This window comes from Moschus berezovskii, chromosome 1, assembly GCF_049115385.1.
Source record: "Moschus berezovskii isolate FMDL1 chromosome 1, NW_MosBer_1.0, whole genome shotgun sequence".
In the NCBI taxonomy this organism is placed as follows: Eukaryota; Metazoa; Chordata; class Mammalia; order Artiodactyla; family Moschidae; genus Moschus; species Moschus berezovskii.
This window is the reverse complement of record NC_142460.1, coordinates 159197446-159223578: the sequence shown is the minus strand read 5'-3', so window position 1 is coordinate 159223578 and position 26133 is coordinate 159197446. Positions and strand designations below refer to the sequence as shown.

General features: G+C 44.2%; 1 protein-coding gene across 1 annotated transcript in view; it reads left to right on the top strand.

Moving 5' to 3' along the window:
• The first annotated feature begins 7240 nt into the window (after positions 1 to 7240).
• LOC129547692 (serotransferrin) overlaps positions 7241 to 26133 on the top strand; it is a 39359-nt gene continuing 20466 nt past the window's right edge. The window contains exons 1-11 of the mRNA XM_055413478.2: positions 7241 to 7403; positions 9309 to 9478; positions 16489 to 16597; positions 17331 to 17507; positions 18411 to 18558; positions 19335 to 19390; positions 19878 to 20056; positions 20750 to 20927; positions 22301 to 22452; positions 25143 to 25233; positions 25840 to 25875. Of these exons, the coding sequence (XP_055269453.2) occupies positions 7361 to 7403; positions 9309 to 9478; positions 16489 to 16597; positions 17331 to 17507; positions 18411 to 18558; positions 19335 to 19390; positions 19878 to 20056; positions 20750 to 20927; positions 22301 to 22452; positions 25143 to 25233; positions 25840 to 25875 (1339 nt within the window). The 5' untranslated portion in view covers positions 7241 to 7360. The remainder of the gene's footprint in view (positions 7404 to 9308; positions 9479 to 16488; positions 16598 to 17330; positions 17508 to 18410; positions 18559 to 19334; positions 19391 to 19877; positions 20057 to 20749; positions 20928 to 22300; positions 22453 to 25142; positions 25234 to 25839; positions 25876 to 26133) is intronic.

Here is a 26133-nt window from a genome sequence, read left to right as displayed (position 1 = left end):
TTTTCCTCTAAGAGTTTTATATTTTCTGGTCTTACATTTAGGTCTTTAATCCATTTTGAGTTTATCTTTGTGTATGGCATTACGAAGTGTTCGACTTTCATTCTTTTGTATGTAGCTGTCCAGTTTTCCCAGCACCACTTATTGAAGAGGTTATTTTTGCCCCACTGTGAATGCTTGCCTTCTTTGTCAAAATTAAGGTTCAAGGGTTTACCTCTGGGCTCTCTATCTTGTTCCTTTGGTCTATATTTCTGTTTTTGCATCAGTACCCTACTGTCTCGATGACTGTAGCTGTGTAGTATTGTCTGAAGCCAGTAAGGTTGATTCCACCAGCTCCAGTCTTCTTTCTCAAGACTCCTTTAACTGTTCAGGGTCTTTTGGATTTCCATATGAACTGTGAATTTTTTTTGTTCTAGTTCTATGAAAAATCCATTGGTAATTTGATAGGGATCACATTGAGTCTGTAGATTGCATTTGGTAGTATAATCATTTTCACATATTGATTCTTCCTACCCAGTACATGGAATATCTCTCCATCTGCTTATGTCATCTTTGATTTCTTTCAACAGCCTCTTATAATTTTCTGTGTACAGTTCTTTTATCTCCTTCCTTTCCGTTCCATTGCTCAGTCGTGTCTGACTCTTTGCAACCCCGTGGACTGTAGCCTACCAGGCTTCTCCGTCCATGGGATTCTCCAGGCAAGAATACTGGAGTGGGTTACCGTTCCCTTCTCCAGGGGATCTTCCTGACCCAGGGATCGAACCCGGGTCTCCCGCATTGGAGGCAGATGCTTTAACCTCTGAGCCACCAGGGAAGCCCAACCTTAGATAGGTTTATTCCTAGATATTTTATTCTTTTTGTTGCAATGATGAATGGGACTGATTCCTTAATTTCTCTTTCTTATTTTTCATTGTTAGTATATAGGGATGTAAGTGATTTCTGTGTGTTGATCTTGTATCCCATGACTTTATTGAACTCACTGATCAGCTCTAGTAATTTTCTGATAGTTTCTTTTGCATTTTCTATGTATAGTATCATATGACCTGCAAGCAATGAAGAGTTTTACTTCTTTTCCAATTTTGATTCCTTTTATTTGTTTTTTTTTTCTTTAAATGCCATAGCTAGGACTTCCAAGACTATGTTGAATAACAGTGTGAGAGTGGTCACTCTTGTCTCATTGCTGATCTTAGAGGGAATGCTTTTAATTTTTCACCATTGAGAATGTTTGCTGTGGGCTTGTCATATATGGCCTTTACTACGTTGAGGTAGGTTCTATGTCCATTTTTTGAAGCATTTATATCATAAATGGGTGCTGAATTTCGCTGAAGGTTTTTTGCATCTATTGAGATGATCATATGATTTTTATCTTTCAGTTTGTTAATATGATATATCACATTGATTGATTTGCATATATTGAAAAATCCTTGTATCCCTGGAATAAATCCCACTTGATCATGATGTGTGAGCTTTTTAATGTGTTGTTGAATTCTGTTTCCTAAAATTTTGTTGAGGATTTTTGTATCTATGTTCATCAGTGATACTGACTTGTGATTTTCTTTTTACTACTAGTCCAGTATCAAGTTATAGAAAGCACATAGGTAATTTTATTGATAATGAACACCTGAATTATATATACATGACAATTATATTTCAGATGTCAGTACTTAGAATTGGCAGAAAAATTTAGAAAAATCAAATGCATCCTGTTCTAATTTTGGAATACTACAACATAAAGAATCAACCAAATGTCTTTTTAAGGTCTTTTGTATTTCTTTATAAACTTTAGAATTATATTGTCAATTCCCACCAAAAAGTATAAAAAAAAACTTCTTGGGAGTTGGATTGGGAGTGCATTGAACCTCAAAATTATAATTTGAGAAGAACTGAAATCTTTGTAATATTGGGTCACCACTACTTTTCTGGGTATAGCCCTTCATTAACTCAGAGTTTCTTTAATTTTTCTCATCAAGATTTTATAGTTTGGTGTGTAAAAATTTTAGACATCTTTTGATAGATTTATTCTTGGACATTTGTAGTTCTTATACTATTTTAAATAGCATTTCTTTAAAAAATTTGAATATAGAAATATAATTGATTTTGCGTATTTATCTTGTATCTAGAAACACTGCCTAACTCAATTAGATTTCTAATATTTGACCTAGTTTTTTTAGAATTTTATGTATTTTCAATCATTTCATTTGTGAAAATAACCATTTTATTTTTTCCTTTTCAGTCCTTTCATTTGTGAAAATAACCATTTTATTTTTTCCTTTTCAATCCTTTCACATATTATATCTTTTTCATACCTGAGCAGACTGGCAGGTAGGACTGGAATGTTGAATTGAATGATAATAATAGACTTTCTGATCTTTTTCTTGATCTCAAAGGTAAAGTTTTTATGTACCATTATACCACTGAATATGATAATTTCATATATAAGTTTCTTATGTATTTTTTATATATTTCTTTTATTCATATTTCACACACACACATGCATACTGTATCAGATTAAGCATATTTCCTAGAAAAATTTGCTAAGAGGGTTTTAAAATGAGTGGTTGTTGGATTTTACCAAATGCTCTTCCTCTACCTACTGATGATCATACAATTTTTCTTCTTTATGCTTTATTGTGATCAGTTACACTGATTGATTTTTAAAAAAAGACAACTGCTTTCCTGGAATAAACTCAACTTGGTAATGATTTAGTATCCCTTTTAGATGTTGCTGGATTCAATCTGCTAATATTTTCCTTAGGACTTTTGCATGTATGTTCATAAAAAGAATTTTTTTATCTTTCTCATGACATCCTTGATGGTTTTTGCTTTTTGCCATACTTACTTGCCTCAAAGGGGGCTTCCCTGGTGGAAGGGGACTTCCTTCAGTGATAAAGAATTTGCCTGCAATGCAGGAGACACAGGAGACATGAGATTGATCCCTGGGTCAGGAAGATCCCCTGGAGGAGAAAATGGCAACACACTCCAGTCCTCTTGCCTGGAAAATCCCATGGACAGAGAAGCCTGGTGAGTAAACAGTTGGAGACAACTGAGCAGCTTAACACACACACACACTGGCCTCAAAAACTTAGTCAAGGAGTGTTCCTTCTTTTTCTGTTACCTGGAAAAGTGTGTGTAAGAATTCTTCTTCAGTGTTTGGTAGAATTCATCCATGAAGCTATCTGGCCCTGGACTATTTGTCTTGAAAAGGATATTTTTATGGGTTTCCCCAGGGAAAGAATAGAAAATCTAAGAATTATTCATTGTTCAGGGACTTCTGAGGGGCAGAAATGAGAGAGAGATGGAAGTGATGGTGTATAGCATTTCAAATTATCTGACATTTTCCTAAAGACACTCTGCTCTTGTTTACCGATTATCATGCCACACATCTTTGAGCTGGCAGATCTGTGGGATAATGAGTCTATGAGCATATTCTCAGGCTGCCTGATCCCATGGTGTTGGGCAGAGAGCTGTGAGGGGAGGGGGAGGAGTGTTGGGTTTAAGCGGACAGAGGCTCTTTGTTTGCTCTGCTTATGTAAATGCTTATGTTGTAAATGAGGCAACATTTGGAAACAAATATTGGCTCAGAGGACTAATGCCTTCATGCCACCTCCTTTAGGTCAGCTACCCAACCTCCCTGCACGTACACACAAGTTCAGCTCTTTCAGCAAGAAGCCTTGTTGAAATTTAAGACTTTTATTCAGTTTACGGTGGAAGATTTGGGTCAAGACTTAGATTCATCTGTAACTGGAAGCTGTCTCTCTCTCTGCTTCCTCCCTTCTCCCTTTCCTTCCTCCCTTCCTTCCCCTCTTTCTCCTCTCCTTTTCTGGACAAATGAAGAGAAGATCAACATAGAAAAAAAAAAAAGAAGATCAATAGGATCAATATTTTTTTTAAAAAGTAGAGAAGATCAACATCAAGAAGGCATCTGTGGTCTAGAAAAGGCTGGGACTTAGGAGATTTGAGTTCAGGTCCCAGAGCTCTGTGAATGAGGAACTTCATTTTACTATGATGTCCACAACTAAAAAGTGGTGAGCTAGTCTTATCTCCTTAGGCAGTTGGCCAAGATCACAAGGTCTTGCCTCAGGACAGTGCCTGGAATGTGGAACAGCTGAAAACATGATTCTTTCCTTTCATCTGAACATGATAAGCCAATGTGTGCCTGAGATGCTGCAGTCGGGGCACCCAGATTTCTGAGACAAGCTCTTCTGCAGTAGAAAATGGGTCCGTGTGTCTGTGGAGAAATGGCAGGGTTGGAGGTTCTAGATCTGTCTGTCTCTCTCTCAGTGTCACCCCAAACAAACTTCTTGGCCTCTACGTTTGTCCCTGTTTGGTGGCAGAGGCAGTGTCCCCGGTGGATGGGTTCACACACTCTGGAACCAGACAACCTGATTTTGCACCTGGCTCTCCAGCTGACCTTGGACAAGTTATTAACCCCTCAGGACCTCAGTGTGTTCATCTCGTCTGTAAAATGGTGAATCCAATGCACCTATCCTACAGGGCTGGGGTGAGGGCCCAGTGAATCGCTCAGCAAGTGTTAGTCATCATCAAACTGTAAAAGAGGGAAGATGAGTTTCATGAGGCCAGAGTGGCTCTAGTAAAGAATTAAACATCAGAGGGGAGAGCAGTGTTATGGGACAGGGACGAGTGTCATGAGACAGGGACGAGTGTCATGGGACAGGGACGAGTGTCATGGGGCAGGGACGAGTGTCATGGGACAGGGACGAGTGTCATGGGGCAGGGATGAGTGTCATGGGACAGGGACAAGTGTCATGAGGTAAGGATGAGTGTCATGGGCCACCAAGGACACAAAACACTGACTCTTTCACCTCTCACCACCACACACCCCCTTACACATTATAGATGTGGGCACGGCCATACCACCAGGGTCACACACACATGGACCCCCACAGCCAGCTTCACCCCTTGCCTATCAGAAGGGACAGACACAGGCCTCTATCCTGTCCTTTTGAGCAAGGACCAAGGCCCACGTGAGAAAAGGACACATGATCCTGTTCTCTGTGTCTCATCTGGCCCTTCTTCAGATTCCATGGGCTTGCATGTCTGGGGCTCAGATTCAGAGGGCTCCACTGAGGCAAGGCATGGGCTTGGCTGGCCTGGAGAGAACTCTGCCTGGCCAGAGTGCTCCCTCTGAGGGGCTCAGGCTAGGTGGTGGGGCTGTTCCTGGAAGAACTGACTCAGGAAAGGCTCACTTGTAAGTGTAGAAGGGGCCTGAGGGGAGGATCATGGTCCATCTGTCCTCCACCGAGCTCCCCTGAGTTTGTGAAGCAGCTCAACATTTGACAACTCTCCTTTCTGCTTCTGGACAGACTCTGCAAACTCACTGCAGGACCTGTAGAAGGCGTGAGCTGAGAGAGGCACCCTGATCTGCAGAGTCTCACCCAGCCACCCCTGCCCTTGACTCTCTCCCTCCATCTTTCTCTCTGTACTGCAAGGTGTCCCCCCCCAATGCCTGATGCAGGGGGCAGCAGGAACACGCCCCTCCTGCTAAGATTCTGGCTTTTCCAAGGCTGGAGCAGAGGCCCTCCCACCCCGAGGGCAGGGGCAGAAGAAGAGCAGCAGAGATTTGGAGAGCTGGGCTTGTCTTCTGTCCCTGCTGTAAATGGAAAGTCCCTGCTAACCCAATGCTCTCTGTACTGGGGTGTGTGTAACCCCTCGCACATCAGACAATGTACTGGGGTGTGGGGAATTTATCCTAGCTTCAGGTTATATTTACACCTCCTGCAAAAGATAAATAAGTTCATATTCACTCCTGCTTCACATGAGGATTAGCACTGGTTCCCATCTGGTGTGCAGGCCAGACAGATGCACGGCACTGAGGGCCTTTGAGGTGTCCTGAGGAAAGAAGTGAAAAGTCTCACAAAGAGTGAGGTGGGGAAAGGAATGATGGAAGGCTGTGATTCCCTGACCTGTTCTTTACTTTTGACTTTTGTGGCTCCACATTTTGAGGTTTGAATATGCCCAGTAAAATGGACATACAGATGAAGTAATGTGATTTAACTCATCAGATCTCACAAGATGCACAAGTGCCTTAGAAAGATTTCCGCAAAGAAACTAGAAGTAGAAGATGATTCTGAAACCAAAAACATAAGTGAGTTAAAATGGCACTACTGACATATCTTCTAAGCCTGATATAAATTAGTGTAAATAAAACCGATAACAATGACCTTCTGATCGAGTTGGATAAGTAGCTTTCTTAAGTAACTTAAGAAAACCCTAAAATTATCTTGATGACCTCCTGGAATATGGATATACAACTACTATCAGGAACCTTACTCTCTCCCTAAGTGTATATTTTGCTTTGAGATATTTTTCATTGTATATAAGGCAAATAGACATTTTAAAATGAATGCTTCATCTTTCCCATAGTTTAAATTTTTTCTAATCCTTTCATGATTGAAATAAACATGATGTTAGTTTTAAGTATATACATGGAATGTACAGCTTCACTATTTTTCCTGATAAGTATGGGTGATCAAAATGGTTTGGAGACCACTTTTTTTTGGAGGGAGCTGGGGATGAAACAGGGCATTGAGATCAGGCCACATCCTCTCCTGGGTCCCTTTCTTTGTGTTCATGAGTCTCTTGTCCTGAGTGTCACAGAGTCTTGACCACACGCCTGGACAGCTTCTTGTGGGAGAGACATTGTCTCTCCTGTGACTCTGTCCCTAGTCAAGGTGCTCAGCAGTCTGCATGAAGGGAAGGCAGGTAACCTGTCTAGGATCCTGTGCTCAGGAGGGTACACAGGGATGAAAACTCGTCCTTGGGGTTTTAAGGGCCCAAGAAGCAGCAGGGTTTCTGGATACATCCGGAAACAAGTGAAAAGGGATGAGCCTGTTGTCTTTGACTTGTGATCAGCTTATTCTTCTCTCACACCCTCTCCCAGGAAGGTCTCTGCCTGTTTTCCTCCTACTCTAGTCTGCCTTTGGGGCAGTCGGCTTCCCTCTTCTATGGAATGAGCACAGAGGTTGATTTAGGACCATCTCTGGCTCCCCCGATTCAGAAGCAGAGCCACCCTCACACCAGCCGGCTGCAGCTCTGCTCCTGGTACAGAGCAAGCACAGTTTAACAACGGGTTGATTTTTCTTTCATTCCCTTCCAATCAGCACTTTTTTGTTGGATTCCACCCAAGGGTCTGTTCCAGAGGTCAGGAAATGAGGTGATCAGCCTCGGCGAGGAATGAAGGGGGAGGGCTGAGGGGAGATTGGGCAAGCGGGCTGCGCAAACACAAGGGGTCAAGGATTGTGCTCGGCCAGCCCCGCGGGAGATATAGGGGCGCGGGGCGCAGGGAGACGACGCAGAAGCCGGTCGGTCTGTGCTCTGCACTCCACGTTACAGACCGGGGAGGATGAGGCCCGCTGTCCGCGCTCTGTTAGCCTGCGCGGTTCTGGGTGAGTGTGGCCGCTGGGAAGGCCCTCAGCGTCGCCGGCCCGGGCGGCCCCTGCATTTCGGAGCCCTCTGCACCCTCCCTGGGCTCCGCGCGGGAGCTGGAACTGGAAGCCTGGGACTTCGCTTCTCCCCGCCGTACCCTTGCACTTGCTTCAGCACTGCCTGGGGGACAGCTCTGCGCCTGCGCGCACCTTCTGGTCCGGCTGGTACCTCTGCCACCCTTTCCCTTGCTTTCTCCTCTTATCCAGTAAATCTTGTGGTAGCGGAATACAGTAAATTAGAGCGCTCCCATCCCGGTTTATCGAATCCCTTTGTTGCGGCCTCAGATAAGTCCAAACTGCTTAGGATGGCCGTCAAGGCTTTCCCATAGCTGGTCCCACCTCCACTGACAGTCTGATGCATGAGTGCCCTTGCTGCTGACCGTGCCACGCTAATGAGACAGGTCTGTTGAAGGGTTCTGAGTCTGGGATTTGAAGCCAAACTTTGATGGGTAGTGCGGCTTGACCTGGGAGGGTCCCGTGGAAGTAAGTAAGGCCACAGATCCAGGCACTGGTGGAGTGGACCTTGCTGCACAGAGCTGCGTTTCACAGCCTGTCGCTGTTGGGCCCCCGTTGCCCTCTAACTTCTGCTAGCCACTCGTGGTGCCTTTATCTTACCTTTGGAGCCTTCTGTGTTTAGTTACTTGACTCTCTTGAAAAAGTTATCCCTTGAGATAAACCCACCTTACTTACCTTTACCCTTCCCACTCCCAACCTGAGAGGCTCTCACAAGGCTGTGGAAGGTTAATACATGACTGAGGACAAACACCTGTCTTTGGGACCTCAGGAGGGATGGTTTGGGGAGGGTCTGGAGGAGTGGTTTTGGGGAAGTCTGCCACTGACCCTTGTTGCCTGGTTCGATACCCCACAGGTGGAGATGGGGTCAAGGGTGATTGGGAGAGTAAATTCCCTGTGGCCCCTCTTTTTCTATCCTGCCTGGAGAAACATTACCTCCCCATCTCCTGCTTTGTGCATCATAGATATTCATCAGCTTTGAGTCAGCCCTGTGCTGTTGATCCACAGAGTGGAGATGACAGAGGGCTTTGGCGAGAGTGCCAAATGCTCATATGATGGGGACAACACATCTGCAACCATGGGGATTCATTTTCACAGACATGGCTGGCTTTAGCTTCTCCTAGTGACAGTCCAAAGGCCTTGTTATGGAAATTGAAGAAGGAGTCATTGGAAACAGGGAAACATTGAATATGTGGAGTTTCTAGTTTTTCCTAGAACAGAGGATGACAGATGAGCATCTGGGCAAATTCATTGCCCCATCAATCATTTATCCCTTTCTTCTGGCCAAGCAGATAGAAAACAACTCAGAATGTTATTTTCTTTTGTTACCTGGGCAGAGACCAAAGTCTGGAGACCTGATTTCTAGACCACTCAGCTATTAAGAGGCTAGGTAATCTTGGGTAAAGCATCACTCTCTGAAAGATACTAATTACTAGAAAACATAATTTCTACCCTGCTGGCTTCCCAGAGTTATAGCATTGAACCAACAGCTTGATGTAACTAAAAATCCCCCATGGATGTAGAAGTTTGTATTCCATGCAGGCCACACATCATGAGGTGAACGAAGGAGGCTCAGAGAACACAGAGGAACAGGTTGTTGTCACCAATTGAGAGCTAATAGTCAAGCCAGCATCCCTCTAATCAGCACATGCTGGTCAGTGGGAAACTAAGAGGCCATTAGAATACCTGTCACTTGTCCCCAGACTCAGAGAGCAGTGGAACCTCTGCCCTTGTTGTTCATGGACAGGAGTGGGGTGAACAGGAGAGAATTGAGAGGAAGTAGCCTCCATGACCCTCCAGAGGCTGCTGCTGTCCTTCCCACTGACACAGGGACCTCTGGCCTCTCTCCCCTAGGGCTGTGTCTGGCGGACTCTGAGAAAACTGTGAGATGGTGCACCATTTCAACTCATGAGGCCAATAAGTGTGCCAGTTTTCGTGAAAATATGCTTCGTATCTTTGAGACTGGTCCTTTTGTCTCCTGTGTGAAGAAAACCTCACACATGGATTGCATCAAGGCTATCTCGGTAAGTCACTGCCGCCTTAAAGAGAGTGGAAGAAAACCCACTTTCTCTTCCCTGTCATTTGGAATGATCCTGGACTCACAGGTAGGAGACTGATGTGTGGAACAATCAGCCCCTCGTGAGAGTAAAATCATTTTAGAACTGAAAATAGAAGCAGTCATCTTTAATGGTTTAAAGCAACATATAACATACTCTAAAGGGGGGCTGTTTTTGACCCACTGAGTTCTGTGAACTCAGAGAAGAAAGGCATGCTCTCAAAATGACCATCTAACGCTGTTTTGGAGGTTCTTGATGCATCACAAGAAGCAGACGATTGAGGCGCATGACGGAGAGGAATACAATGTCATGACTGAAGATGATGGCTGATCCTTTTGTTCTAGGTTTTCCAGAATACTTGTTCAACATTGTTCTTGCTCATCTGAACATGGGTCAGACCCTGTGCTGGGCAAGGGGGCTGCAGCGGTGACTTTAAGCACAAAGCACACATGGTCCTGATTCTTGAGTAGCTTACAGTCCAGTCAGGAGAGAAGAAAAACATGCAAACAAGTAGACACGAAATTTCAAATTGTGTGATGTACAATGGAGGAAAAGAAACAGAACTTTCAGAGGAAACTTGCTCTGGTCTGGGTGTCAATGATAATCTCCCTGAGAGGGAGCAATGAATCTGAGACCCCAGGGATAAGTATGGGTAAGCCTGCCAAAAGCTACAGGTTGAATACGTCAGGTAGTGAACCATAGCATGTGCAAAGGGCCTGAGACAGGGGAGAGCTGGGCTTGTTTGATTTTCTGTAGGGAAGCTAGGGTGACAGGAGCAGAGCAAGCAGGAGACTGGAAGGAGTGAGAGGCAGACATAGCCTCAGTCAGATGAAGCGTGATTAACTGAAGGAATCAGTGTTTTGGTATAAATAACTGGGCTGTTGTGTGTGTGTATGCTGAACCTCAGTTACCATCCAGGCTTAATTATAACTCTTGATTTATGACTGACTTTCAGATTTGGTATATGCCTACCCCTGTTTGTTTTAAAATACATTAATAATATGAAATAATACTAAACCTACCAGAGGTTCTCAAAACTTCACCACTGCCAGTAGCTGACTTCTAGGGCTACTGTGTGGCAGCATGGATTCTGCAGGAACCTCATCACTTGGGGCAGTGTAACCCTCTGACCCTGCTTAGAACTACCCATGTGTTTCCCTATCCAGAGCAAACAGAATCCCTAAACTTTCTTGCTTTTTATTTAAAGACTTGTATGGGTATACGTGGATGATTGCATAGTATTGCTTCTTAAAATATTTTATAAGCATGTCATTACTGTGTGTTGTCTTCTCGTACTTGGTTTTTCCTCCTCAACGTTATACTAGGATTTCACCCATGTTGTTGAATACAGCTATTGTTCATTCATTTTCAGAGCTCTGCAAAAGTCCATTGTGTTAGTGTACCACAATTTATTTTTTCTTTTCTGGTCATTAGGCATTTGGATTGTTTCCAGTTTTTTGTTATTCTAATCAGGGTTTGAGGAATATTTTTGTATAAGTCTCCTGGTACACAAGTATTACTCGTTTCTCTGTAATATATATGTACAAACAGATTTTCTGTGCCATGGGATGTGTGAGTATTTGACTTCAAAAATAATGCCAAATGTATTTGGGTTTTTAAGCAAATGCAATGTGGTTATTCAAATTTCCACTGTCACCAGCCGTATATGAAAGAATAATCCGTATACTTCTTGGTGATTTTGATATTTTATCATTATAAATTAATCAGTGTCTCTGGCAGTGCTTTTTAACTGGTTTATTATTCTGACATTAACATACTACAGTAACTTTCTTTTAACTAGGATTGTCCTTCTATGTCTCTTTCCATTCCTTTATTTTCAGTTTCCTGTGTGATTATCCTTCAGGTGTGTCTTATGAAAATGGTGTGTTGCTGGGGATTTTGTTTATTAATGAAATCCGGTAGTCTCATTTATTTTGTGTGGTAAATTTAAACCATTAATAAATTATTGCTTTCATTAATGATAAATTTGTACTTATTTCTGCTATATTACTTTTTTGATTTCTCATAGTCCTCCTTTCCCCCAGATTTCTGATTTTTAAAAATTGAGTTTGCACATGTGTGTGTTCATTTGGATTGTGTTCCCTTTATTCCACCTTTCCCCCACTGGAAGAAAATTTAAGCGATTTGTTTATATTTTTTAATGACTTCCCTTATATTTGTACTGTAAAATTTTAGCTTAACAAAGTGTTAACAGTAAAATAATCTTAACCCACCCACCCCCCAACTCTTTCTGAAACAGAAAGAGAACTCTGGACTATATTGATGTTTTATGTCTGTCTTTTCTTAGCTAACCCTGTAATGTAGATACTTCATGTATTTCTTGACAGTATACATACATATTGTATAACTAAGTACGTGTGTGTATGCATGTGTAAGTTTGTTCAGTTCAGTTCAGTCACTCAGTCATGTCCAACTCTTTCCGACCCCATGGACTGCAGCACGCCAGGCTGCCCTGTCCATCATTAATTCCCTGAGTTGACCCAAATGCATGTCCATTGAGTCGGTGATGCCATCCAGCCATCTCATCCTCTGTCGTCCCCTTCTCTTCCCGCCTTCAATCTTTTCCAGCATCAGGGTCTTTTCCAAGGAGTCAGTTCTTTGCAGGAGGTGGCCAAAGTATTGGAGTTTCAGCTTCAACATCAGTCCTTCCAATGAACACCCAGGACTTATCTCCTTTAGGATGGACTGGTTGGATCTCCTTGCAGTACAAGGGACTCTCAAGAGTCTTCTCCAACTCCACAGTTCAAAAGCATCAATTCTTCGGTGCTCAGTTTTCTTTATAGTCCAACTCTCACATCCGTACATGACTACTGGAAAAACCATAGCATTGACTAAACAGACCTTTGTGGGCAAAGTAATGTCTCTACTTTTTAATATGCTGTCTAGGTTGGTCATAACTTTCCTTCCAAGGAATAAACGTCTTTTAATTTCATGGCTGCACTCACCATCTGCAGTGATTTGGAAGCCCAAAAATATAAAGTCAGCCACTGCTTCCACTGTTTCCCCATCTATTTGCCATGAAATGATGGGACTGGATGCCATGATCTTTGTTTTCTGAATGTTGAGCTTCAAGCCAACTTTTTCATTCTCTTGTTGCACTTTCATCAAGAGGCTCTTTAGTTCTTCTTCACTTTCTGCCAAAAGGGTGGTGTCATCTGCATATCTGAGGTTATTGATATTTCTCCTGGCAATCTTGATTCCAGCTTGTGCTTCTTCCAGCCCAGTGTTTCTCATGATGTACTTTGCATATAAGTTAAACAAGCAGGGTGACAATATACAGCCTTGACGTACTCCTTTTCCTATTTGGAACCAGTCTGTTTTTCCAATCTAGTTCTAACTGTTGCTTCCTGACCTGCATACAGGTTCATCAAGAGGCAGGTCAGGTGATCTGGTATTCCCATCTCTTTCAGAATGTTCCACAGTTTGTTGTGATCCACACAGTCAAAGGTTTTGGCATAGTCAATGAAGCAGAAATAGATTTTTTCTGGAACGCTCTTGCTTTTTTGATGATCCAGTGGATGTTGGCAATTTGATCTCTGGTTCCTCTGCCTTTTCTAAATCCAGCTTGAACTTCTGGAAGTTCACGGTTCACGTACTGTTGAAGCTTGGCTTGGAGAATTTTGAGCATTACTTTACTAGCGTGTGAGATGAGTGCCGTTGTGCAGTAGTTTGAACATTCTTTGGCATTGCCTTTCTTTGGGACTGTAGTGAAAGCTGACCTGTTCCAGTCCTGTGGTCACTGCTGAATTTTCCAAATTTGCTGGCATATTGAGTGCAGCACTTTCACAGCATCATCAGTGTAAGTCTGTGTTTGTGCCCAAAAGTTTAGAAAGAGGAAGGAAGACACACAGAGAGAGAAATTTGGATTTATCTACATTTTTGCCATTTAATCTATTTACCGTTTCTTTCTTTTTTTAAGCTTTTAAAAATCCTGGCCATGGTGTGTGACTTGTGGGATCTCAGTTCCCCAACCAGGGATTGGGGCTTCCCTGGTGGCTCAGTGGTAAAGAATCTGCCTGACAGTAGATGCGAGTTTGATCTCTGAGTGGGGAAGATCCCCTGGAGAAGGAAATGGCAATCCATTCCAGTATTCTTTCCTGGAAAATTCCATGTACAGAGGAGCCTGGCAGGCTACAGTTCATGGGGTCAAAAAGAGTCAAACATGATTCAGCAATGAAAACAATAACAAAACCAGGGATGAAGCTCAGGTCATGGCAGTGAAAGGGCCAAATCCTAACCACTAGACCACCAGGGAACTTGCTACTATTCCTTCTTATGTTTCCAACCATCCTTCTGGGATGTTTGCTTTTGAAATGTGTTCTTTTGGTGATACTTTAGAGTCAATTTCTTGGTATTAAACTCTCTCCGTTGCTTGCCTGTTTTCTCTGCAAATGCTGGTCTCTTCTTCATTCTTGAATGGTAATTTTGCTGAATATACGATTCTAGTTTGATGTTTTTACACTATTTAAAAATATTTCCACTGTTTCCTGACTTCCATTGTAGTCATTGAGAAGTCTGGTATCATCCTGTTTCTCCTTTAGTCATATCTGGATAACTTTTCATGTCCTTGGTTGATGATGTTTCCCAGATTCACCATGATATTTCCAGTTGTGGGAGTCTTGGTACTTATCTTGCTTAGAGTATGTTGGATCTGTGGAATCATGTTTTTCAGGAGGTCTGGAAAAAGTACTGCCTTTCTTCTGTTTCTTTCTTTTTCTAATTCTAAGTTTCCAAGAAGACACATGTTAGGCTTTCTTTAATCTAGCTTCCATATCTTTTAATCTCTCTTTCATAGCTTCTGTTTCTGCACCTCTTTTTGGCACAGATGGGCACCGAATTCATCCAGGATGAATTATTCAGATATAACTTTCAGTTCCCTGATTCTCAATTTTAATCTGTCTTATCAACTTGTTCCCTGTTCATTCACTTTTCAAATTTCAATGATTACATTTTTTGCTTCTAGAAGTACAAGTTAATTTTTCTTTTTATTCCTGATAATCTCCTTTTCTATGCTTATCTCTGTGATTATGGCCTTCACTTTGTACATAAAGCCCATATAGCTCTCCTCCATTGTTTCTGACCATTCCAAACTCCACAGTCCTTGAGGGCCCAAGTCTGCTGCTCCTGTTGATGCGTCGTGGCTTCCCTTCTTTTGCGTTTGGTTATCTGCACTTAGGAAGTCATGTTTGATTTTAATCCTCCACTTTCCTGGGGGTTCACTTTCCCTTCAGAATCCCTGTGGCCCTCGTGGAGTTAGGGCCACATGAGTTAGGCCTTGGCTTCTTGATTTCTGAGCCCCTGAGGCCCCAGTGATTCCTGCCCAAGATACTGGTGTCTGGGCCAAGATAGCCCCAACCTCACTGCTTTAAGAAAAGCTCTGTTTTTCACTCATTTACTTTTATTCTGTGGTGGGTGGGGTGGGTGAGGAAAGTCTCTGGAGGTTTAAGCTACCTTTGGGATACCAAGAAAGCCATAAAGATTGCTTCATATAAGGAGCCTAGTTGTGGAATAAAAGAGTCCTTCACCGACATGCGTGTTGCCATACATGTATGTTCAGTTGCCACTGAAATGTACACTTAAAAATGGTTAAATGATAAACTTTACGTTACATTATTTTATTACAATAAAACAACAGAAACAACTCCAACCATTGAAAGAAAAGTTTCAGCTAGACAAATATATATTTGGGCTTACATTACTATTATATTTCATTTATAAATACGATTTTCTTGTTATTTACCTGTAACATGATGCTGATTGTAGAGCTATAGTTTCTCCTTTATAATTTAATTCATAAGAACTATTTATTCATGGAGTACTAGCAAGGGATTCAAGAAAATTCATTTTGATTAAAGATGTTTGAAGCAAGAAAAAAAGCAATAAAAATATGTTACAAAGTGTCTATATAAAGATGGTACATCTCACTTCGAGAGAAAATAAATTCTAGACCTAGTGGGAAGGTGTCTATAATACTTCAAATGAAATATTGGTTTAAAGAAGAGAATTAGTAAAAGCAAAAACTGAAAACAAAACAAAGCAAAACAAAACCCAGAAAGTAACAGTGTAATGGAAGAAATAAACTCACACTGCGTGGATTCACATCCCAGCTATGTGACTTACTAGTTATGTGGTCTGGGGAGGTGATTTAAACTTTCTCTGCCTCTGTTTTTTAATGTGTAAGATGGAGCTGAGTTGGACAATGATGTCTGAGTAGTTGATTAAATGAACATTCAGTCATAATGGAACTAAACACTCATTAATGCTCATAATGAGCATTAAACAATCAGTTTAGAGTAGAAGCATGAAGTTAATGCCAGAGAAAGCTCCAGTACCTGAACAAAAGACTCCTGTGGTTATATGGACCCAGGACAGGAAGGAAAAGTACTGAGCACTGAATTGCAGTGGAGAAGGATGTCTTCAAGTCTCCTCTTCCCCATTGAGAGTTCTCCACAGAGACATCTGAGGACGATCTCAGCAGAAGGCCCAAGATAAAGAGGTTGGACCTGAGCTTGAAATATAAGTATGTGTAAAAGCGTGGCTAGGCAGAGAGACTGCGGTCCTTGACTGCAGCTCCTTTGGAGCCTGTAGTGAGTGAACTGTGCATCCAGTCTAGTGTGGAGCTTTCCCTCAAGAGGCCTGCTGGCGAAGCCTCTGTAAGTTAGGTCAATTTTGAAAATCACAATAGTTTTCTGGGCCAGTAGCTAGACTCTTCACCAGGAAAAAGAGAAAAATGATTCATTCCATCTTTGCAGGAATAAGGAAAATGGTGGCCAAAACCCCTCACCAGGGAAGCTGAGTTAACTGAAGCCTGTGGCATTACGCAAGGTCTGGGCAAGCGCAGGGTTCGTCTGGCCTCAAATCTGAGAAGCACTACCAGTCACTTCCACATACCCAAGTATAGGTGGGCCTCTCTTGGAAGTAAGGGCTTCACTGAACTCTGGTTTGTTCTCTTTCAGAATAACGAAGCAGATGCTGTGACACTGGATGGAGGTTTGGTGTACGAGGCAGGCCTGAAGCCCAACAACCTGAAGCCTGTAGTGGCAGAGTTCCACGGGCCAAAAGATAGTAAGTTCTCCCTCGGACACAGAAAGTACTTTGTAGCCCTTGTTCTTTCCTGGTAGATACTGGGTCTTGTCTCATTATGAGCTTTCCCCATTGGGGAGTGAGTGGGGAATGAGGGGCCCTGTCAGTCACCATAGATACAACTCAAGGTCTCTGGGAGCTTTGGGCTGGTTGAGGACTGGTGCTTATGACACTGACCTCCTAGGCAGGCTGTGTGTAATGAACTGAACCATTGGGGTTTAGAATAAAGAAGAGTTCTCCAAGAACCACATGCAGGGGAGAGACCACACAGAAGCATGTACCTGGAGCCCCCACAGCCTTGGATCTCATCTGAGAGCAACTCAACTGTTCCTGGGTCTGTGTGAGGAACAAAAATACTTAGAGAAAGTTAAGAATGTGGCCTCTGTGGCCACAGTTCCAGTTTCCAGAGGGAGACTCGTTTGGTAGGCACAGGCAGACACTCCCTGCAAGGCCAGTGTAGGCAAGAGCACTGGGGCACGTGTTGCACATAGCTTCCTTGCTCCTGGGTGTGCCTGGAGGATTATTACAAATGTCTCTTCTGTGGTCTGTCTTTTCCCCTGTAAGCCTAGGAAGGCTTTTCCAGTCCTCTTTAGGACCCAATCCATCATAAATGTTACCTCTGGGTATCCCTTCCCTGCTCAGGAGCTCAGTAGTAATGAACAATGCTTCTCTGGAGGCAGTTTGAGAGTCTTTCATCTACACTGTCCCTTCGCAGACCCGCAAACTCACTACTACGCTGTGGCGGTGGTGAAGGCGGGCACTGACTTCAAGCTGAATGAGCTCAAAGGCAAGAAGTCCTGCCACACGGGCCTCGGCAGGTCTGCTGGGTGGAACGTCCCCATGGGCAAACTTTACAAGGAATTGCCTGATCCACAGGAATCTATTCAGAGAGGTAAGTGGGCAAGAGGGTGAGCACCCTCAGCAGGAATCTCTTCTTCAGATGCCCACAGGGACCACACTGGCATCATTCAGACATGGTCAGGTGATGAAGTGTGATGACTCTGGGAGTGGAGGTGGGAGATTAACCTGCTTTAAATGGGCAAATCTGCTGCATCAGCAGCTATTGGGAGCTGTCACGAGTCCTTTTTCCCTCAAAGCTCCTGACACCCCACCGGAGGCTGTCCTGAGGAACTGGGGGAACTGGGAGAACTGGGGGAAGGGAACAGAGAGCTTCATTTAGGGCCAAGGCTCCTGGGCCCTTTTGTCCACTTCCCTGGGGCGCTTTCATGTCATGGCTGATGATTTCCCCATTCTGCCAGAGCTCTCCTAATGGCCATCTGCTGGCTATGAACTTGGCCTACACCTCTCCGGGTGGGTCCTCCATCTGGTCTTGGAGGCCAAGTCCAACGGGACACATAGGCCTATGCCAGTCTGGTTTTTGGGGAGGAGGTAGGAAGTAAGGGGTTAAATGTGTCCCTTTTTGAAAACCTTTAGTCTTGAAGAGAGGCTTCTCAGTTGGCCCTAGTGGTAAAGAACCTGCCTGCTAATGCAGGAGACTCAAGCAACATGGGTTGAATCCCTGGGTCAGGAAGATCCCCTGGAGGAGGACACAGTAACCCATTCCACTACTCTTGCCTGGGAAATCCCATGAAGAGAGGAGCCTGGCGGGTTACTGTCCATGGGACTGTAAAGACTTGGACATGACTGAGTGCAAACACATATTCATAAAGGCAAACTGTAACTGTGGGGGTGCTGGTTTTGTTTGGCTCTCTCTTGTGAGCCTGGACTGGGAGCTGTTGTTGCCTCTGGCCAGGCTGGCTCATGCCCTGTATTTCTGTGTCTCTGTGTTGAGCAGCTGCGGCCAACTTCTTCTCGGGTAGCTGTGTCCCCTGTGCGGATCAGTCATCATTTCCCAAACTGTGTCAACTGTGTGCGGGGAAAGGGACAGACAAGTGTGCCTGCTCCAACCACGAGCCATACTTCGGCTACTCAGGGGCCTTTAAGTGAGTGAAACTGGCTGCTTCTCCATCCCGGCTCCTAAGTGTCCAGTGTCTTCAGGTTGGGGGGCTCCCCTGATCCATAGCAGAGCCCAGCTTGCAAATGGGCATCCAGGGTACCTAATCCCCTCCCAGAAACTCAGTGACACAGCTGGGACTCCCCAGGCCAGGCCAGTGCATACTCTCTTCATGTGACATTGATAAGGAAGTCCCCTCCTGGGACCCTTTCTGTCTCCCCAGAGTTTTCTCACTGGGCTAGGCAGAACCAGAAGTGACAGGCACTGCCCTGGTGCCCAGGGTGCTCTGTGGCGAGGGCCCTCTGCTCTCCATGGCAGCTGTGTCACCCGCTCAGTGCACGGGCCTCTCTCCCGCCTCCTTTCTCTGTTCCTGCACAGGCAGCTCATGTGGCTGATTTCTTGCTCCCTCTTCTCGCTTGGTTATATCCTAAAGTTCTAGAGCCAGCGAAGGGTCCCTCAAGAGACACTATGCCTTTATCCTTCACCAGAAGTTTGAAAGCACTTTTCACTATTGAAATAACTTCAATACTTTTTTGATGCTTTGGGGCACATGGTGATAGCCCTCCAGCTCCTGTGAGCTCACCCCACATCTCCATGATGCCCTGGGGATCAGCCCCCCATGGTGCTTCTTCAGCCGTGGGTCTGCACAGAGGCTTCCCCCAGGCCCTACCCTTGTTCCAAGGCTGGACGGTCTGGTCAGACACTGGAGCCTGAGGAGAAGGGCCTGCCCTGCAAGAACCTCCCTAATGTTTCTCCTCTCCACAGGTGTCTGACGGAGGGCGGTGGGGACGTGGCCTTTGTCAAGCACTCAACGGTACTGGGTAGGTGATAGGAGAAGAATCTGTAGACCCTTCAAGCAGAGGGCCTTCGTTTTCCTTGTCTTCATGCTCAGGTGTCAGACATGAACATAATGTGTTCCTCCTTTCTCATTGCTGGGGTGCTCACCTGTGAGAAGGTATGTGCCCATAGGGTCCCCACCTGGACTCCTGGGCCTCATCCTATCATCCAGCTTACTGAATACCAGGCCACTGTTGCAATAGCAAAGGATCAGAAGCAGGTCTGGCTGACCTTGTCCTGTAGTCGGCCTGCTGAGATGAAATTTCTTGTGGGGTGTGGGCAGTCACCCCTGCACTGGGCATCAAAAGCTTCTAGACCCGTAACTGGCTATGGGCTCTTGAGTAGGTCAGTTTCCTTCTGGCCTTCACTGTTTGCTCTTGGCAGCTCAGCTCACACAGTTCTTGATTCAGTGAGGTTGCAAGGGAGAGGAGGGGGTATCTGCCATCGACTCATGTGGGCTTCCCTCCCCAGACAACCTGCCTAACCCAGAAGACAGGAAAAACTATGAGCTGCTCTGCGGGGACAACACCCGGAAGTCTGTAGACGATTACCATGAGTGCTACTTGGCAAAGGTCCCTTCCCATGCGGTTGTGGCTCGAACCGTGGGCGGCAAGGAGGATGTGATCTGGCAACTTCTCGATCACGCCCAGGTATCAAATCCCCTGTCCTCTTTCCTGCTTAGCAGTCCCTGCTTGGATTTGGGGCATTTCCTTCACTCCCTCTCAGCCACTGTGGAAGTCGTTCTGTGTTCAGGACACAGCAGGGACCATGCCACACACCATCCACTCACATGCAGACACCCACCCAGTAAAACCTTCTTGGAGTTGCACATAGCCTAGTCCTGCATTGTCATCTGCCAGACCCTTATATTCTGGGTCAGTGATATGAAGCTGCTCCTTCTTGCTCTCTTTCGTTTCTCTCCCATTGGAAAGGAAATGGTCTCTCTTCCAAGGTCCCTCAGCCTGACGGAAAGGGAGCTGCACATACAGCCAGCCTTCCTTTCCCAGAGCAGCAGAATGCCAGAACCAAGCCAGTTTCTCTTGTCCATCCCTCCCATCTGTCCATCAAGGCAACCACACAGCCTCTGAAGTTGAGTTTCTTACACCCAGTGAGCTATCATCCAGCCAGGGAGATAGGCATAGAAAAAAAGTTCAGAGTATCAGGTATTTGTTACATGGCCCCAAACGGCTGTGAATGGAGAAGGTGCTGGGTGGGAAAGAGCACATCTGACTGCCCTCTCTCCTGGCATCTTGAAAATTTCACAGTTTTAATCTGTCTTTGGGCCCATTTTGCAGCATCCCTTGTTGCTGCAGCCATTCAGATCTGTGTTTTATTACAAACAGGAACATTTTGGCAAAGATAAACCAGACAATTTCCAGCTCTTCCAATCCCCTCATGGGAAGGACCTACTGTTTAAGGACTCTGCTGATGGGTTTTTAAAGATTCCTTCTAAGATGGATTTCGAGCTGTACCTGGGATATGAATATGTCACTGCTCTTCAGAATCTAAGAGAAAGTAAACGTAAGTGTTTGGAAAGGACCATAATGTCTCTAGGATTCTGGAAACCTGGTGAGGGTGGGGACTAGAGATTAGAGTCTTTCCAGGTACTAAACACCTGTCCCAACAATCCTTCATCTGCCCTGCCTGTCCAGCCCAGTGTTAGATGGATGCTAAATGACTTTGGCCATCATGAGATAGACCTGAACATCACCAAAGGACATTAAAAGAAATTCACACTTAAAATGATTTATATTGGAAACTCTCTGGAGGCCAAGTAGTTAAGACTCTGTGCTTTCACTACAGAGAGCCCAAGTTCGATCCCTGGTTGGGGAACTAAGATCCCACAAGCCACAAGGCAGGCCCCCTACCCAAAAAGAAGAAGATTTGTATTGATGCCAGTATTGCTTCCCTTGTATAAGCCAGGGTTCCCCTACCCACTTCGTGAATCCAGTTAGCCTGGTACAAAGTAAGTCAAATAGAATGAAACTGCTACAAATAAGCACATCTACAGCCAGTGCTGTGGTCACCAGGTGCTCATGGTGAAGCTGGAGTTTTAGACAGGTCAATCCTTCTCCTGAATTTACTTGGGTCATTAGAGATGTGTTTGAACACTCATTTATTCAACAGACGTGTATTGACCATCTACTATTAATAGCTGTAAACTGTGTAACATGCTGGGCATATAACGGTGAGGCAAAGATGTATTAGATCCTGTTGTCACAGAACTTTCAGACCGGTGGGGAAGACCAATGTTGAAGGAATAGTCACTCCACTGAATGATCAATTGAAATGAGAGATTTCCTCAGCAGAAATAAAACAAAAACCCAGAACAAAATATCACGGCTCTAAAGAGTGCAAAAACAAAGATAAACTGGTCCAAGAATTGAGGTAAAGCTTCCCTGAGGAAATGCCTCTTGAGCCAGTCTGAAAGTTAGGCAGGTGTTTGTTTATTCAGTAAATATTTATTGCACTGACCATGAACCTGGCATTAAGGGAGCCATGAAGAACAAGACAGGCATGGCCCTCGCCCTGGCCAAGCTCATGTTCTCCTGCAGGGAACAGACAGTAAACAATGAATAAATATACACCATCTGCTCAGATGGTTAAGTGCTATTTCTAAATGAGGGGAAAATAAACCTAGCCTGAAGTGACAGAGTGCCTTGGAGTTGGGAGGAGAGTGGACTTCTCAGAAGAAGTAATTTTAAGTGAAATATAAATGATAAGAAGCCAGCCAAGGGACTGTTATTGCCTTTAATTTCTAAGAGATTAATTCCTTGAATGGAATCTGTTTGTGTATTGCTAAAAAATCCCAGAGTCTTCCTGAAGACGGCAGCAAAACCAGGAAGCCACATCTGGGCCTCTTCTCACCGCTGGTTTTCTTGCTTATGTCCTAGCCCCGGACACCTCAAAGGATGAGTGCAAGGTGAAGTGGTGTGCGATTGGTCACCAGGAGAGGACAAAGTGTGATCGGTGGAGTGGGTTCAGCGTCGGGGCAATAGAGTGTGAAACAGCAGAGAACACTGAAGAGTGCATCGCCAAGATCATGGTGCGTCCCTGCTGCCTCCACCGGGCAGCACGCCTGCCACTGCTGCCCGCCTGGCCCCAGGGCTGAGGGAGTGCTCCTGAGAATTATGCAAAAAGCGGGGCTCCCAGGAGCCTCACCCTCACTGTGAGCCCAGCCCCACAGCATCCTCAGGACCTTTGAGCTTGTGAATCTGAAGGGCTCCTGAGGGCTTGTTTCCTCCTAGTGTCAGCACTCGGCGGAGGGCAATCTGAGCTGTCTGTGTCTGCTTAGGGAGGCTGGACCTCTGTGAGTGTGCCTGAGACCCACGATGTGCCATGGCAAGTGTGACAAGGTCCTGTTACTGTGAAAGCATATAGATGTTTAGCCTTGTTGCTCACAAGGGCATTCCACATTTGCTTTTACAAGTGTTGAAAAACTGAAGGATATAAATAAGAAAATACATAAAAAGTAACGGTAACCTTATAAATCAGAGAAAATTCTGTTAACTGGGCTCATATCATGCATGTAATTTATTACCCTTTTCTCACCTAAAGTTATCTAGGGAGCTTTTTTCTTGTTTTCAGAGAATGACTTGCTCCCATGTTCTCAAAGAAAAATTTCATTCTTTGAAAACATGATTTTTTAAAATGCATTTTAGTTTATTTTTGAAAGAATATACACTATCCTGTGTACAGTGCTTTGTCTGGGGACCAAGTTTATGAGGAACTATCTGTTTCATTTCTTTTTTTCTCTTTTTTTAATTCAAATTTTATTTTTCTTTTCCATTATGGTTTATTATAGGATACTGAATACAGTTCTCTATGCTATACAATGGGGCTTGCTGCTTATCTAGTCTATGTATTAATATAATAGTTTGTATCTGCTAATTCAAAACTCACAATCCATCCCTCCTCCATCCCCCTCTACCTTGGCAACCACAAGTCTGTCCTCTTTTTCTGTGAGTCTGTTTCTGTTTTGTAGATAAATTCATTTGTGTCATATTTTAGATTCTACACATAAGTGATATTACATGGTATACATCTTTCTCTGAATGACCTCACTTAGTATGATAATGTCTCGATCCATCCATGTTGCTGCAAATGGCATTCTTTCATTCTTTTTTACAGCTGAGTAGTATTCCATTATATATACGTACCACATCTTTATCCATTCATCTGTTGATGGACATTTAGGTTGTTCCCATGAAAACATAATGTTCTAATGTTGATAGTTATTCCAGAGTATGGAGATGCTGCAATTTATTGAGTCATTTCCTTGCTATTGAGTATTAAGTCTGGTCCTGTCTCATTGATATTATGAATCATACATGCATGTTTTTGCCTACTTACATATTTTGCCCAAATAGTTTCCCCCATATCTGATTGTTCCTTTAGGGTATATTCCTCAAAAGTGTATTTTTAGACCTAATGGGAAGCTTGGCAGTCTTATTGAATTAAGCATCTCTGAAGTTTGGGGCTTATTAGCTCTAAGGGTTGGTGATAGACAAGGAATTCCGCCTGGTGGGCTGCAGTCCATGGGGTCTCAAAGAACTGGATATGACTGAGCAACTGAACTGAACTGAATAGAGCTCAGTTCAGTTCAGTTCAGTTCAGTCGCTCAGTCATGTCCAACTCTTTGCGACCCCATGAATCACAGCACGCCAGGCCTCCCTGTCCATCACCAGCTCCTGGAGTTCACTCAAACTCATGTCCATCAAGTTGGTGATGCCATCCATCCATCTCATTCTCTGTCATCCCCATCTCCTCCTGCCCCCAATCCCTTCCAGCATCAGAGTCTTTTCAAGTGAGTCAACTTGTCACATGAGGTGGCCAAAGTATTTGGAGTTTCAGTTTTAGCATCAGTCCTTCCAGTGAACACCCAGGATTGATCTCCTCTAGAATGGACTGGTTGGCTGTGTCCAATTCTTTGAGACCCCATGGACTGCAGCCCACCAGGCGGAATTCCTTGTCTATCACCAACCCTGAGAGCTTGTTCAAACTCGTGTCCATCAAGTCCAACCATCTGTCATTCTCTTCTCCTCCTGCCCTCAATCTTTCCCAGAATCAGGGATTTTTCACATGAGTCAGTTCTTCACATCAGGTGGCCAAAGAATTGGAGTTTCAGCTTCAGCCTCAGTTCTTCTAATGAATATTCAAAACTGATTTTCTTTAGGATGAACTCGTTGGATCTCCTTGCAGTCCAAGGGACTCTCAGGAGTCTTCTCCAACACTGCAGTTCAATTTATTTGACTCCTTTGAATTTACTCATTCATTATAGATCTTTTATTGACCAAGCACTGAAATAGCACTCAGCTAATGAGGTCAAGATTCAGGGCGAGGCACTCCATGCCACAGACACAGCCCTATTTCTCTGACTCCATTTGTTTGTCTTACAAATGAGAATTCTTGGTGTCAGAAAGGTATTGTGAGTATATCTGGAACAGTGTGTCCTATGAGAGGCCAAGGGGACTGAATGTGGGTCTTTGCTCCTGAAGAAACAAAGCAAACCACCCAGAGTTGATCCTCAGTTCATCATGGTTTGGGTGAGAATGGGAGGACCTTTTATTTTCTATGTCAGGTCTGCTGGACTGATCCTTTGGGGGTCCATTACCAGCACCTTCTGTCTCTTCACATCCTGTGCTGGCAAGATTGCTTCAAGGAAACAACCAGATGGGCATGTGGGACTGGAGAGGATCTCTTTTTAACCTGCTGTGATGTGTTGTGTCTTTGCAGAAAGGAGAAGCTGATGCCATGAGCTTGGATGGAGGCTACCTCTACATAGCAGGCAAATGTGGCCTGGTGCCTGTCCTGGCAGAGAACTACAGTAAGTGGGAGGGGCCGTGGTTCATTTCCTCTGTAAAGAAAACAACCTCAGACAGGAGACAAAATCACAGCCTGATTCAGTCACAGGGAGCATAAAGCTCTTACTTATTGAGCACCTCCTACTTGCTAGGCTCTGGGCTCCCTCATCTCTAGTCCCTTCCGTTATCTTGAAGGATGAGAACCTTCTACCGTACCTTCTACTGTACTCCAACAAGGGAGTTGGAGACCTTGCACTGGGAAGTTCTAGCTGAAAGTGACCCCTCTGCAGAGGACAGCTAGGTTCTCAGCTGGGATTCCTGCCAGATCTTCTTGCTTCCAAAGTCTGCACTTCTCCTGTTGCCCTGGTGCAGGGATTCAAGTACAGTTAGCAGGGTTACACTGTGGTCACAGGATAGATAGTGTGGGAAACTTGAAATTTAAAATTTTGGGCTAAATTCCAGAGGCCAGGGAGCTAAACTGAGTTTGCATAATCCAGAGAGCCTGGACCTTTTGGGAATTGGTAATATGTAGATAGTTTTCCTGGCTCTTATAATTCTGAGCTGCATATGGGGAAGTCAATTTTCAATGTATACATGAGTGTTTAATGACTTTGTTTTTTCCTCTGCAGAAACTGATGAAAATTGTAAGAACACACCAGAAAAAGGTGAGTTGGTATCGGTAACCTCATGAGTTCAAGATAAATTCCCATTGCTTTTGGGAAAGCATAGGCAAGTTTAAATTCAAATCAAAAGTAGATAAGAGACCAATTTTCAGAATCAAAAGAACCATGGGAGGAGAATAGTTGGCAAGATAATTACACTTGCCACGACACACACATAGGAATTCTCCTTTAATCCTATAAGATGTGTCTGGTTGTCTTCTAAGGATGCATAGAGGAAAAACAGCTTAGAGAAATTACAAG